At 40.8% G+C, this 15,344-nt stretch overlaps 1 protein-coding gene across 1 annotated transcript in view; it reads right to left on the reverse strand.

Annotated features, from left to right (window-relative positions):
- The window catches only part of DARS2 (aspartyl-tRNA synthetase 2, mitochondrial), an 85,048-nt gene that overhangs the window by 44,347 nt on the left and 25,357 nt on the right, over positions 1-15,344 (reverse strand). The window contains exons 4-8 of the mRNA XM_082264858.1: positions 14,479-14,580; positions 12,049-12,144; positions 4,413-4,536; positions 1,040-1,086; positions 510-616 (exon numbers count right to left, since the gene is read on the reverse strand). Coding sequence (XP_082120984.1) covers positions 510-616; positions 1,040-1,086; positions 4,413-4,536; positions 12,049-12,144; positions 14,479-14,580 — 476 coding nt within the window. The remainder of the gene's footprint in view (positions 1-509; positions 617-1,039; positions 1,087-4,412; positions 4,537-12,048; positions 12,145-14,478; positions 14,581-15,344) is intronic.

Here is a 15,344-nt window from a genome sequence, read left to right on the forward strand (position 1 = left end):
ATCCGAAGGGACAAACAGGAAAACATTTGTCATATGATAGCCTAGCGAACGACAATCGTTTGAACAGTACAGTGTGCGTCCGCTAAGAATCCATAGACAAAGACCACGCATGATCAGAAACACGAAAATAACCCCGAAAAAGCCTGGCTGCCATTGTTTTTGTTTTGCACTATCCGATACGTAGCTATGCAACCAAGAAGCTTTTCCAGAATCGTACGAAAAAACAAAAAAAAAAAACAAACATACGTTTAGTACGCATTGTTGAATTCGATATTAGTATCATGCAACAAAATGTGAGCGATAAGTCGTCCGATTATCTGATCGCGTGTACGAGGCATTATTGCACCAGTTGACAGTTGGGTAAGTAGCATTTTCAAAAGGAAAGGTTAACAATGGGCATTTTAATACAAATCCACATTATCAGTTATATGCTGTAATAAAAAAAAAAGAGTTTCCATAAGGAAAAGAGAGCTGAATTAAAAAAGGCTACCCTTGTAGCCCAAACTCACCTGTCCACACCACCAACCATAAGAAGCTGTTTGAACTGCTGCGGGCTCTGAGGCAATGAATAAAACTTGCCACGCTCCTGGGTTGGCACCACAAATTCTTTGGCCCCCTGACAATAGAAAAACAAACTGGGTCTTATATGTGAAAGCAGTAATAAGTAAAAAAGAAACCGCTCCTTATAGGACCAGAAGGGCAATTCAGAGGCTTTGTATGGAGAGGAACGATCAGGCTGTGTACACTGTGCAGAGCCAGACAGAGATCTCCAGGATATTATTATAGGAAGACTGATAGTACGGGCAGATATACTTCACCTGCACATATTTAGAAATTCAGCTTCCATAGTGTACAAATTACAGTGTGATGGCAGAGGCGGGATTCGAACCCTGGTCCCCAACACATCTCTCATTCAGTTCACTTGCCTTACCCGAGGAGCCACCACCCAGTCCCTCCATATAATAGGCTTCAGTTCACTTGCCTTACCCGAGGAGCCACCACCCAGTCCCTCCATAAAATAGACAATTTGTGTACATACCCCTGGGGTTCTTTTAAACAAAGTTGGAGTTTCAACATCCACAAACCCTAAAAAAAAAAAAAATATATAAAAAAAAATCCTTTAACTCATAACACAAAAGAAATCCATACATTTTGCATATAAATGCCAAAAAGAAGACAGAAGAAGAATGCAGACATTATAAGAAAGGCTTTGAACAATGCGAGGCGTGACAATTTAAATACCGGAATGAATAATACAAAAAATTTTTTTTACCTATATACATACTTGCAGCTGTTGTCACCTTCAAAGTAGTCTCCATGTGAAGTGACAAACTTTTTTAGATGATCTGTGGCACACATTTCTGGAATTTGTTTTCTGGAACACCGCACAGGACCTTTGTCACGGGTTTTCTACTGCAAGCTCTGGGGTTTTGTTTCCAGATCATACTGAAAACACCATGCCTTATCACCAATAGAAACCCTATCAAACGCCTCTGCATTCTTCAAAAGATCAGATGAAATTTGAAGAGGACATTCTTGCTGATCTTCTTTCAAGGTTTGAGGCACCATCTTTGCGCAAATCTTTCTCATTCCCAAATCCTTCGTTAGAATCTGTTGCACTGTTTTTCTGTTCATGTTCAATTCCTCAGCCATCATACGCACATTTCATTTTCGATCTGAGCGTACGAGGATTCGCATTCTGTTCAAATTTTTATCCATTCTTTGCGTTTGGCTGCCCACTTTTTGCGTCATTGCCGACATCTTCCCGCCCCTACATCGTACAGACCTGACAGCAGGGGATGTTACACACATTTTCGGTGGCTACGCAGAGATTGTGAATAAATCTGACAAGCAGACTCCTGCCTTCCACACACCCTGGCACCGGCGACCCCCGCATGCTCCCTGCCATGCATCCCTGTCACCCAAAAAATCATTACATAGGGGACTTTTTGTCACCTATATGATTGAAAAAAAAAAAATTTTTTTGAACTGTAATAAATGTAAGTTACACCTAGGCACATTAAATCCCCCCCCCCAAAAAAATATATATTTTTGAGGCCCCCACCCCCATATATATGCACATATGAATGTAAGCACGCGCATCAGGGGCCCCTATAACAACACCGATTGCAATACACAGATTACATATCGCCACACACGTCAGAGTGAGAGAAATATTTCTAGCAAGAGACCTCCTACGTAACTCTAAACTTATGACCTATAGGGGGCCTTTAACAACTTAAGCCCCGGAGGATTTTCCTGCTAAAAGACCAGGGGGTATTTTGCGATTCGGCACTGCTTGACTTTAACAGACAATTGCGCGGTCGTGCGACACTGTACCTAAACGAATTTGACGTCCTTTTTTTCCCACAAACAGAGCTTTCTTTTGGTGGTATTTGATCACCTGTGCGATTTTTTGATCACGTGCTATAAACAAAAAAAGAGCGACAATTTTGCAAAAATAGCAATATTTTTCACATTTTTTTATATGAAATTCCCCAAAAAAAAAAATGTAAAAATCAAAATTTTTTAACATTTTTGGCCAATTTGTTTTATCCTACCTATGTTTGGTAAAAAAATAGCAAAAAGCGTATTTTGATTGGTTTGCGCAAAAGTTATCGCGTTTACTAACAAAGGGAAAGATTTTTGTCATTTTTGTTGTTTTTTTTTTAACGCGTAATGGCGGCGATCTGCGATTTTTTTTGCGGTACTGCGACATTGCAGCGGGCAGATCGGACCCTTGACTGACATTTTTGACACTTTTGGGGTTACCAGTGACATTTCTACAGTAATCAGTGCTATACATATGCACTGTTACTGTAAAAATACACTGGCAGTGAAGGGGTTAACTTTATTTGGGAGGGAGGGGCTGTGTGTGTCCCTAGGGGCGTGATTCTTACTGTGATTGGCTGTGGCTCTAGCTGTAAGGACACTGATCAACGGATCTACATACTAGATCCGTGTGATCAGTGTCTTTACAGCGAGGAGAATGACAGGCAGCTTGTTTACACAAGCTGCCTGACATTCTCCCTCTCCCCCGACGATCGCCGAGTGGCCGGCAGACATCGGGTCCGCTGGTCACACGCGCGGGCGGGGGGGGGGGGGGGGGGGGTTCCGTGACCGCGCGGGGACGCGCGCTCGCTCCCCAGACCCTCCCAGGCTAGTGACGTTAATTAACGTCACTCTGCCTGGCAGGGGCTGACCGCCGCAGTAAATCTACTTGCGGCGGTCGGCAAGCGGTTAAAATGTAGTCTATGGAAAATATAGGGTACTGAAGTTTGCTGCCATTTCACGGGTGCACGCAAACTTAAGGTTTTGACAGGTTGGGTATCTATTTTCTGGGTGCAACCTCCTCTTTTATATTCTTTTATATAATTCTTCCCAATGATGACAAGATGAAGGAGCATTCTTCCCACTGACCGTCACACTAATGTGTTAGGAGTTGTAGATTTTTAATTTTTAGCAGGGGGTTCCCCGAGACCGGAAATTTTTTACAAGGGTTCCTCTGTGTTGAAATGGTTGAGAACGGCTGCTCTAGAGTCTAGAGTAGACATTACTTCATTCCTTAGATCACATGGAATAACCAGATGTATCAGGCAAGATAAGGTTAGGCTTTTCGTAACATGGCGGACATCTCCTATTGAGTTTAATTAAATTTATTTCAAGATGGCCCCTGGCATTTTACCAACATAGATGACTTGCACTCTAGTTTCTGGTAAACAGTATAGAACATGCTGGGACATATTCCCATAGTATAAAGAATACCAAATGATATTCTATATGTATTGATTGTATAGTGGAACCCTGTTTAAATAGAATGACTTCACATTTATCCACATGAGAGTCTCATCTTGTACTGTATGCACTTTATCTGTGTTAATTTTCACTCTTATGCAGTTATGCTCATGAATATTATTTTCATATCACACAGATTACATAATAAATGAGAATAGTATGTGTGTTGTCCAGCTATGAAAACAATAGAGCAGGCAGTGGCTCCCAGAATCCCCTTCACACTGATAACATGATCAATAACAGCAGCAGCTTGCATTAAACCTTAATTTGTAAAACAAAAATGTACTATATTCAAGACCTGAAATAAAATGTTAGTTTTAAAGCTTATAAACTAAAACAATGTAATCCATTACAGAATGCAACAATAAAGCAGATCTCAATAATATAAAGTCAAAAAATACAAATAAAAATAATGTAATAAAGATTCACAGCAGTAAGTGTGAGTGCTGTGTGAGCCTGAATGTATGCCAGCAGCCCCATTAAGGAGTGCTGTGAGAGTGACAACAATACAGCATACTGCAGCAGTGCAGTGAGCGTTGTTCCCTTCAAAAAGGTAGTGGGGAAAAAAAAATAAAAAATAAGGTAGTGGGAATTTTTCCACCATAACTGGCCCTTACCATGCTGGTTACACAAATATTCTCTCATCTTCATTACCATCTTAGATCTTATCCTGAGGTTGTACTGGAGCTGGGCACTGCGAATGTCCAGATAACGATATTGCATTCTCAAAGCTTCCGATTTCTGGAAGTAAAATCCAATGTGATGTCATAAAGTCATATTTTAACAAGAAGCATGCAAATATATGCACCATCTTTGCCTTTTGGGTGAATCTGCATTTTGTCTATACAAGTTCACTTTAATGTTGGCTAAACCATCTGCATGTGCCCACCTTGTATACACCCCCCCACTGCTCTGTTTGGCCAAAGGGAGCAAAGACATGAAGCCTCTGAAGACAGGACTCTCTCCCTGCCCCCACAAGACAGTGCTGGGTGCCTGAGCAGCCAATCAATGTGTGGTGATAGGGATTAAATCATGTGCTCCTAGGGTTGCCACCTCATTCCTATAAAACCAAACACATTATACACAGGTTCTGTGGCTGATAAGGTGGTAATTAAATTCACTTAGTGCCTTACCGGCATTAAAATTAGCCCTAGAACCTGTGTAATATGTGTTCAGTTTTAGAGGGATGAGGTGGCGACCCTACATGCACCCCATCCACAGAATTACCCATTATTTCTTTTCACTGCTGCTATGCAAACAATGCTTCAAGGGAGCAAATATCAGTTATGTGTTGCTGGTGGACAACCCTTAAAACTGAACCTGTTGCTTTGCCCTGCATAAGTAGAGCACAGCTCCGCTTTAGGTTACAAAAAAGATTTGGATTTCTGTACCAATTTTAAAGGTTTATTTCAGCAAAAACTAAGCATACCATATGCACACAGGGAAGTTTAGCCTACCTGTTCTGGGCTTCCTCTTTTTTATCCAGACCTTGGTAGTGTAGGAGTCCATCCTATGCCCTTTCTGTAATCACATGACCCAGGAACCCCTCACTTTCTCATTTGGAATGAACAGGGGGTATTCTCAAGCACACTCACTGCAGGTTCCTTGCTGTCTCTTTGTGACACTACCAGGACGTCTGACAGCTGACAGATTCTAAACTGCCTTTGAAGTTTGATGCTGAGGATCGCATCCACCTGCTGCCCACAAAGGCTCTTAAAAGCAAAATTTGCAAAGCAAGGAAGGGTAAGGTTAGAAAATATGTACTGCTGTTTACGCAAACCTATTGATTTGCTCTGCATTTACAATGCACAGTTTCTCTTATTAAAGAAATGACAATGGCTGTTAATCCTGATTTAAAATATCAAGAAATGTCACCATTTTATGGTGTGAAGTAGAGTTCAAGCCCCTGTCCATGCTACAAAAAAAAAAAAAAAAAAAAAAAAAAAAAAAAAAAAAAAAAAAAAAAAAGGGGGAGGTATCTCCTACAGCTCCTGATGCCGACTGTTCATGATGAGACCAGGGGGATCTAACCAAAAGCGATGTACAGGGGAAGACTGTTTTAGAGCTGTTTAATGTCTCCCCATGCAGATTTTAACAGGCTATACTCACAAAATACACAAAAAAAGTAAACAAATATCAACTTTATTAAACAAAAGGTATCAACATTAAGTTACAATTCTAATATACAAAAATATCAAACCTTTGACGATAAATACAAATTAAAAACACAGACAACTTTGTCTGATGTCCAAACTAAGTCGAACTGACACCTAACGTCCTGAGGAAGGCGTTGGTACGTCCCTTTTGGCGAAACATGTTGACATCACTGGGGTGACGTCTGAAGTTACCGGACCCATACCTCCTGGCCCCGGATGCAAGGATGTACCTGAAGAGGTCTGCGGGTGAAGTAGCAGCTGGATGGCCAGGGCAATGCAGAAAGCGGCTCATGTGAAAGCCTGAGGTGGGAGGTTTATTCTTTCTAAATCTGTCTGAGCTTGGAGCACAGAGAGGTAGCAGCGGGATCTGTCAGGCCCGGGAGAGAGCGAGAGTGACATTAAGCCTAACCTTAGTGCCTGGACTTTGACTGTTAATTTGCAAGCGCTGGATAGTATGCATTTGCTCTGTCCTCTCTTTATCAACAACCTACTGCTGTAGGTGCATATCAACTCCTGATCTCTGCTTGCTAACTGCTTAATGTAAGCACTACTATCCTGTGCGATTTCCATTTCATCCTCTCACTTGCTGTAGCTATGAAGGTCATCTACCTCTACTGAGCCTTTCACTTACCTGCATAGACTTTACTTAAATGACACGTTGCCTGCAACCTATGTTAATTGGAGCCCTTTACACATATGTAAGTCAACTAGGCAGCTTGTGACAAAGTTGATGTGTTGTATAATTGCAAGAACTGTGTTCTCTCTGGATGTTACTTTCCATCGCTTTTGGATGGATTGAGCCATTTGCATATGCTTGTCCAGAGACCATCATCGACTCATTCTGCTCCATGTATGTGAATTGTATAGCTTTGGTGCACCTTTCAGAAGATGTCTTCTCTTTGCTGTGAATGTGAATTTTCATCTCTCACGTCAGCACTATGATCATAGGTGAGTTCACAATAACCATCAGTAACAGTGTTTGCAAATTTAGTACATTACATTATGATACTTTTGGCCTTTGTGTCCTAGTAATCAGATAAATTACTTATACAAATGCAAACCTGTAGGAGGACACACAGTAGATAGCCAGCTACAGATAACCCTATTTGGATCCTTAGCACTAGCCAATTGGCTTTAGTAAACTCCATGGCATACACCACTGTGAGTCAGGTGTCAGTCCAGACTTCATTTGGTCATCAGACAACTTTGTCTGTGTTTTTAATTTGTATTAATGGTGAAGGGTTTTGTGTTTTTGTATATTAGAGTTGTAAGTTTAAGAGGAAGTAAACTTCCATCGATTATTTGTACCTATAGGTAAGCCTATAAAAAGTGAATGTGAATAATTGGTCAAACGGCCAATATACAGCGCTTGCTTAATATTAAATGTATTCCAATGCTCCAGTGATTATTAAAGTGCAATAGTGTTAAATAGGTTACCACAAGTGATAATAAATGTATGATACTTAATTAAACAAAATCAATACTGCGAGTAAAACGTGCATATAGCTTAAAAAATAATAAGTAATAAAAAAGTGATTAGTGGTAAAAACAGTGGTAGTGTCCTTTCAAACAATATCCAAAGTTCATATAAAGTCCTTCTGTTCAAACTTGATAAATACAACTCGGATGTTCCTTGTCCCAAATAGATAATAAGGTTGGGTCACTTACCAAAGGGTGTAGGTACTGAGTGCCTTATGGCACCAGGACCAATCAGGCTTAATAAGCCCCTGGGCTCAACAGATCTCCTCAAGGTATCCCCTGGGATGACAACAGTCCCTCAGGCTTCCATTTATTCGATCCGGTTTAGTACATGGGAAAAAGAAGAATGCTCCAGATAGTGCAATATGAAAATGGTTTTATTTACCCAAATAGGGTTAGCAGCATTAAAAATTTCCAGCCGTTTGAATTGGTGGTCAGCGGTGCGGTGCGGGCTGCAAGTCCTCTCGGAGTAGCTTCTGGCTTACGGCTTCCGGCTTGCGATCCAACCAATGCAACGTACCCTCGCTAACACCTTTAGCTCTGAAGACGTCACCGGAAGTGACAAAACGCGTTGGCTTGGAACGCATAACGAGGGTACGTTGCGTTGGTTGGATCGCAAGACGGAAGCTACTCCGAGAGGACTTGCAGCCCGCACCGCACCGCTGACCACCAATTCAAACGGCTGGAAATTTTTAATGCTGCTAACCCTATTTGGGTAAATAAAACCATTTTCATATTGCACTATCTGGAGCATTCTTCTTTTTCCCATGTACTAAACCGGATCGAATAAATGGAAGCCTGAGGGACTGTTGTCATCCAAGGGGATACCTTGAGGAGATCCGTTGAGCCCAGGGGCTTATTAAGCTTGATTGGTCCTGGTGCCATAAGGCACTCAGTACCTACACCCTTTGGTAAGTGACCCAACCTTATTATCTATTTGGGACAAGGAACATCCGAGTTGTATTTATCAAGTTTGAACAGAAGCACTTTATATGAACTTTGGATATTGTTTGAAAGGACACTACCACTGTTTTTACCACTAATCACTTTTTTATCACTTATTATTTTTTAAGCTATATGCACGTTTTACTCGCAGCATTGATTTTGTTTAATTAAGTATCATACATTTATTATCACTTGTGGTAACCTATTTAACACTATTGCACTTTAATAATCACTGGAGCATTGGAATACATTTAATATTAAGCAAGCGCTGTATATTGGCCGTTTGACCAATTATTCACATTCACATCATTTTCATACAGCAGCTGCTATTTCACTAATTTATTTATTTATTTAAATTTATATATTTATTTATTAATTAATATTAGATTGCACTTTAATACCCTTTTTCCAGTGGCGCGTGGAAATGCACTAGTATTTTTTTTGCACTGCAAGCCTATAAAAAGGCTTACCTATAGGTACTATAAATATCTCCTAAACGTGCACCGTTTAGGATATATTTACTGTATATGCAGCTGATGCCACCTGTGCCGTTTCTTCAGAGTCCTTTGCTGTGACCGGCGGCGCCCATGAGGGAGTGACGTCATGCGGCTCTGGCAGTCACACAGCCACAGTGGTGACAACAAGGGCTTTGTTTTAAGTTTCACATATTGTGCAGGTATGCGATGCATACTAGCATAATATGCCTTAACTTTGCAGGTCATGAAAAAAAAAAAAAGAAAAAGACAGACATTGATTTACTGTCTCTTTAAAGTAATTGTAAAAGATCACCTTGTAAAAAACCTATTCAGTTTAAAAGAGAAATGAAAGGCAAAACATTTTGTATAGATATAGAAAAACATTATACATACCTTTTTTTCCCTTTTTTTTTTCTCAGCTGCAAAACAGCTGAGGGAGAGGAGAAGCAGCAGTACACTGAGTTTCCTAGTGAATGGCTGTGCAGCGGGGGGGGGGGGGGGGTTTAGTACAAGTCTGATTATTGGAGGAGAGTGCACAGAGTTCCCAGCATAGCTACAGAGCTGACCACAGCGTGCTCTCCTGCTTAGTGTGGTCAGTTTTTAATGGGAAAGCAGAGGGACTGGCAGGAGCACCAGGGATTTCACACAAAGGAATACAAATAGAACAGGATACTTTTTCATACAAGTACATGGTACAGCAGGCACATATCAGGAATATGAAGTGTTGGGGTAACAAACGCTTCAATAATTATAATAATAAATGATGTAGCGCTATAAAGAGACAATGTATATGAACAAATAGTCCATCAGTCCATGAAATAAACATGCACAGTATATTAACACATAATAATATTGTTGAGGAGATTCCACAAAATGTGCAGTCCCAGAGATAAACATGCAAATTATCCACCAATCAAAGCAAGATGTGAAGATAGCCACCACCATGGAGATTGAATTGGCCTCTTACCAGAACGTCATGACCCCCATTACAGAGATCATGAACAGCGGGAAAAACAAATCCTTGAAGCAGCAAGATATCTCACACCAGCTCCTTCTGCCGTCGTACCCGCTCCTCTCATAACCATTCCATACAAAGAGAAAGGACAACTCCCATGGTGTAATAACGTCAAAAGACTTTTGATAAATGTCAAAAAGCGAATGGCAACTCACATTTTAAGCTATGAAGGCAGGCATGTATATCATGGAAAGTCCTCAGCTTGGTATCCTACCAGGAAGATGGCCGCCGCGTCCCTTCGTTGGTCGCAGCGTGACGTGCCGCAGGCTCCTCCTACGCGTTTCGTCAGACTAATGACGTCGTCATTATTATGTGTTAATATACTGTGCATGTTTATTTCATGGACTGATGGACTATTTGTTCATATACATCGTCTCTTTATAGCGCTACATCATTTATTATTGCTATCTTTTTTGATCTGGTTTCTCTGATTCAGGATCAGATGTTGGCAGCTGTACAAATTTATTTCATTTTATGCAATCAAGTGTATGATATATGTGATGCGCAGCAATTCTTTTATGTATTAACTTCAATAATAATACCTTTGTTCAACAAAAATGATAGATTTTTTTTTACTTTTTTGTGTCTTTTGTGTGTATAGCCTGTTGAAAGCTGCATGGGGAGAGAATAAACCCCTTCGGTTTTAGAAGTCTTCCCTGTACATCCCCTCTTTTGTGATATGCAAGCCCCTGTCTGTCTTTTCTGCTGTGTACCTTGGCAGAAAGGTGCCCACTGACACCCAAAACAGCACTTTACTAGGTAAATCTCCTGTATAATACTATGGAAAATACAGTACATACTGCCAGACACAACAATGGCCAATAGTGGATTTTTTTTTAGACTATAAGAATTCACCTAGGGGAGTGACAACACAGCCCAGCAGCTCTTTATTTCCAAAGCCAGTGAGGTAAACTGAGCTTAGAACAGGCTGTATATCCCACAAAAAAAAAAAAAAAAAATGATCCCCACTGCAACCCTCCCCCTAACACTATTTGAAAAGCCACTTTTTTTAAATTTAAATTTTTTTTTTCTTTTTACTCTGGCCCACCCTGCCCCCATGCTCGCCTAGGCGAGAAAGAAGTGTCCGTGCTCCAGCAGCCTCCTGTGATATCCCCATTACAAATCCCAGGAGGCTGCAGGAGCAGGGAAGCAAAGTGGCTGGGGGGCAGACTTGGCGGAAATGTCACTAGAGCTGGTTGCAAGAACGGCTCTTAAAGCGGTAGTAAACTCAGTCATAGCATATCATTTGAAAGCATTCAACACCGGTAACATGCAATGTTCAATGTAATTGAGTGAAAGCAATCAATTGGGTGTTTTCCTAACCTGTATAATTTGATATTTTCTGATCGATTTGTTGGGATGTTGAGCGCCGCCATCCTTTCTGTGGTTTTCTTCTGCTGATCGCTGCTGTATTTCCGCCCACAGTATGTGTATTCTTCCGAAATCCCGCGCATGCGCAGTAGACACCGAAACCAAGCCTCGTTTTGGTTTCATTCACCATTTGGACAACCAATAGGAGGCTCCCCCCCTTCTCCACTATCTAATAATAGGGAAGTCTCACGGGAGCACGGGGCTGACGTCTAGTAGAGGAAATGACGCAGCCCCGCAATAGACACTGAATTATTCCGGCAAGCTCATTATCTTGCCGGAAAAGAAGATCAAAATGAGCATGCGCGAGTGACGTAGTTTATTGCAGCCATCTAAATCGAAGGAGAACGGCTGAAGTGACAGGCAGGGGAAAAGGTTGGTCATATAATACTGACACAGATCATTTGGATAATGCAATGTTGTAAAATCGATGATACTACCGCTTTAAAGATCTATTAAGGGAAGATGATGGCATAGGACCTGGAATTTAGCAGTGGATTGCAGCAGGGCAATGCTTGATTTGCTAAGCAGACAAGTATGTTTTTTTAAAAAATAACCCTGACCCCATTTAGGACTTACACTAATTTCTAGTCATAAGGACACAGACATCAATAAAAACCTGAAAGAGGGTCTACACCTTTCCTGCTCTATCAACAACAAAAAAAGGTCATGAGTTTCACCATAACAGCATTTATGAATTGACTTTAGTGGTTCTAATTACAGGATAACTTTTAACACAAAAATGTATAAGCAATAACACAGATTATGTAAGTGAAAAAAATGGGACTTAAAAAAAGACAAAGCTAATAATTACCTTAACAAAATCTTTAATCTCAAATGGCAGTGGCTTGCACGAGTTCAGGATCTGCACTTGTTTCGCCTGAACTTCGATGGATCCTGTGGGCATATTCTAAAATCAGAACACACAGCATGGCTGATAAAAAGATGAATATAACAGGGGTATAGGCAAAGGTAAACATTGAGCACTAATATTAGAAAAACAAAAATTTCAGTAACCATAGCAAATAATGGTACAATAAAAATGAACTGTGAAATCATCTGTCCAAACACTCTCTTGCCATTTGATTAAAGAAAAAAAAAAAAAAAAAAAAAAAAAAACAAAGCCCATAGTCAGTGGAGACCGACGCCATTCCAAGCACTTTTCTGCTGTCTGGGAGTCAAGCAGGATCATTTTTCTTCACACACAAAAGAAAAAAGCACAATAAACAGTGATGCTTCAAGATTTAACAAAAAAAGATAGGTATATAAGGTATTTACACTGAATATATACATGCCAACAGGCCCTAAATGGAAACTGGTGCAGGGTCTTCTCTGGACTTCTTATTTCCCTTAAAGTACCTGTGAAATCCTTAAACTGGAATTCCAGGCTAGATCTAAGCTTAAAAATGGTTCCGACCCTTCTTCTAACTCCTTTTCTAACTATCCTGTAAAAGAAAGATGTTTATACTTACCTATTCTCTGGGCGCTTTGGTTCGGTCACGTGATCTCCCCAGCAGTCAACTTCAGGCAAGAAGAGAGAGTGCCGACGATGAATGGAACATCTAGGCAGTGATGACCTCACCCATTGGCTTACTATGTGGCATCCATTGTCGACTGTCCCTCCTCTACACCGAAACCGTTAGCTGGGAGTCGACCGGACCAGAGCACCCTGGGAATAGGCAAGAATATGCATCTTCCTTCTACAGGGTAGTTAGAATAGGCATTAGGAGGGGGGTGAGAGCTGTTTTAAGCTTAGTTAGATCTACCCTGGAATCCTAGGAATTTCATGGGTACCATATCCCCACTGGTTGTTCTTCAGGCATGCAGCATTTCTGTGTCCTATTCCCGCTACAGAATTTTCCATTATAGTATGGTACGAAAAATGGCTCTGCTGAATGATGAACAGCAGTAAAAGGCCAGCAGAAAATTGAACCCTGCTAAACTAGAAACTAGAACACAAAATGCTGTTTTTTTTTGGCGATTTTCCATAACGTGTACTCCTTCCTCCTATTCAGTGGACAAAGCCATTTCATGAGCTGAAACATAAATACAACCAATTCTCTATATACTAGTGCAATCGGTGGGGAAATCTAGTAAACAACTGTAAAGGTTTAAGTAAATCAGTCATGAGAGAAATACAAGGACTGCCCTCCAGAAAATTCTAGATGGAAGAGAGGAAAGATTCCTGAGCCGCACATCCACGGAGTCCCATGGTTGGGTTTTGATCCGGATGGTATGAAGCAGCATTCTTGTTGCTTTTACAATGTACTGCATTGGGTTTTGGGCTTTAGTGAATAAAACAAAACACTTAAAAAGCAACAAGAACGCTGCTTCATACAATCCAAATTGAAACCCAACCAAGAAAAAGGACACCAAGACCACTGAAAATAGTGGGAAACCTGTGCACATTCATTAGGATTCATGCCCATGAACGTTTGTAGGCATACATTTCCCAGCTCTTTCCTATGCCCATGGAGCTGCAGATACCGCATACAATCTGCTTTACAAGTGAATGGCTGTGCACAGCCCTAGTCTTGGAAACACAGATGCTTCCCTGCATTTGCATTTACCAGTTCATGTGTATACAATGCATTTCCCAATTTTTTCTTGTTCAGGATCTAAAGGAGATACAACATATGTGGGGAGCTTAAAGCTTACCGTACGAAATAACCAACTTTAAGTTTACCAAAACAATATAGTACGAGGACCTACCTAAACTATCCAATCAATCAATTTGCATCCAATCAGACCGGGCTCTGCACTACATAGTTATTGGTAAATCTAAAGAACATTGTACAATCAGATTGCAATATATGTGGTGATCTTAAGGTGGAAGTTCAGCCAAAAAAAAAAACCAACCCCAAACCCTCTCTCTGCCACATTCTAAGCCTAATCTCTTTAGCCATGTAAAGAAGAGTTTGCTATACTTAGCTATTCTGCAGCTGCTCTGGTCTGGTCCTAGGCTGAGCTGCCATGGAAGGCTTCAGTGCATGGGAGTGTGCAGGAGAGGCAGCCATCAATGGAAGCCCCATAGTAACTCTATGGGTGATGTCACGTGCCAGGCATTACCCAGCCATTGTCAGCTATCTCTCTCTACACAGCAGCCACTGCTGGAGACTGGACCGGATTGGCTTTAGAAAAGGTAAGCATAGCAATTTTTTTTCCTTAGAGGGAGAGTAGATTTAGCATTAGATTTGGCTGAACTTCCACTTTAAGACTGATAAGAAAAAGGAAAACGACTCACAGGATTTTCTTGACCAGAAGGGCGGGCTATGACTATCCCCTTTATCAGGAGCACAGACTCCAAAGGGGTCTCTTTCACCTGATTTCTGACCTCAGAGCCATGCTGCAAAAAAAAAAAAAAAAGTTAGGCAGAGCAAATTAATGTTTCTGTAAAATAAAGGATTAAAGAGCAACACAATGCAAAATAGCCTCTGTTTTGAGTATGTCAGAGTTCAAAACCTCGCTAAACCTTCACTTTTGTCCATAACCCCAATGATGAGCTCTCTCCTTTGCCAATGGAAAGTTGTGACAGACAAGATTGATTTTCTGGTAATTTGTCATCAGTCAAGGTTTGCTATGAAGAGCAGAGCATATGTACATTTTGTATTATGTACATTCTAGTACACACATATGTATGTCGTAGTCTGTGTCTTACAGTATGTAGCTTAGATGTAAACTCAATCTCAGCATGTAATGTCTTTGTTAGGGGAAGGAAAGCCAAGACCAGTAGGGTCCAGGACAGCAGTACAAGTGAATGTATACATAAGAGGTTCTAAAAGATCATAAAGTTAATGTCCAGCATTATGAATGATTCTCTCATTAAACTGAATCGCTTTGTTTAGGCCACTCCCATGCAATGAACAACACCCCCCCATCCCAAACAAAAAGGGAGGTCCTAAAGGAATCCTGTGGGTAGCAGTATGGGCGCCACACCAATGAAAATTTCAGAGTATTTCTCTGCAAGATAGGAAAGCCAAAGTGTTTTGGGTTCACACACTCAACCTTCATCAGGGCTTGTAAGTTGCATTACTTCAGGAATGCCTAAACTCTGAAGGGTTGGGAAGTATTTATAGATCTAACATAAAACACTTGGACCAGCAGGTTACT

This window comes from Pelophylax lessonae (genome assembly GCF_965119305.1).
Source record: "Pelophylax lessonae genome assembly, chromosome: 8".
NCBI classification, from domain to species: Eukaryota; Metazoa; Chordata; class Amphibia; order Anura; family Ranidae; genus Pelophylax; species Pelophylax lessonae.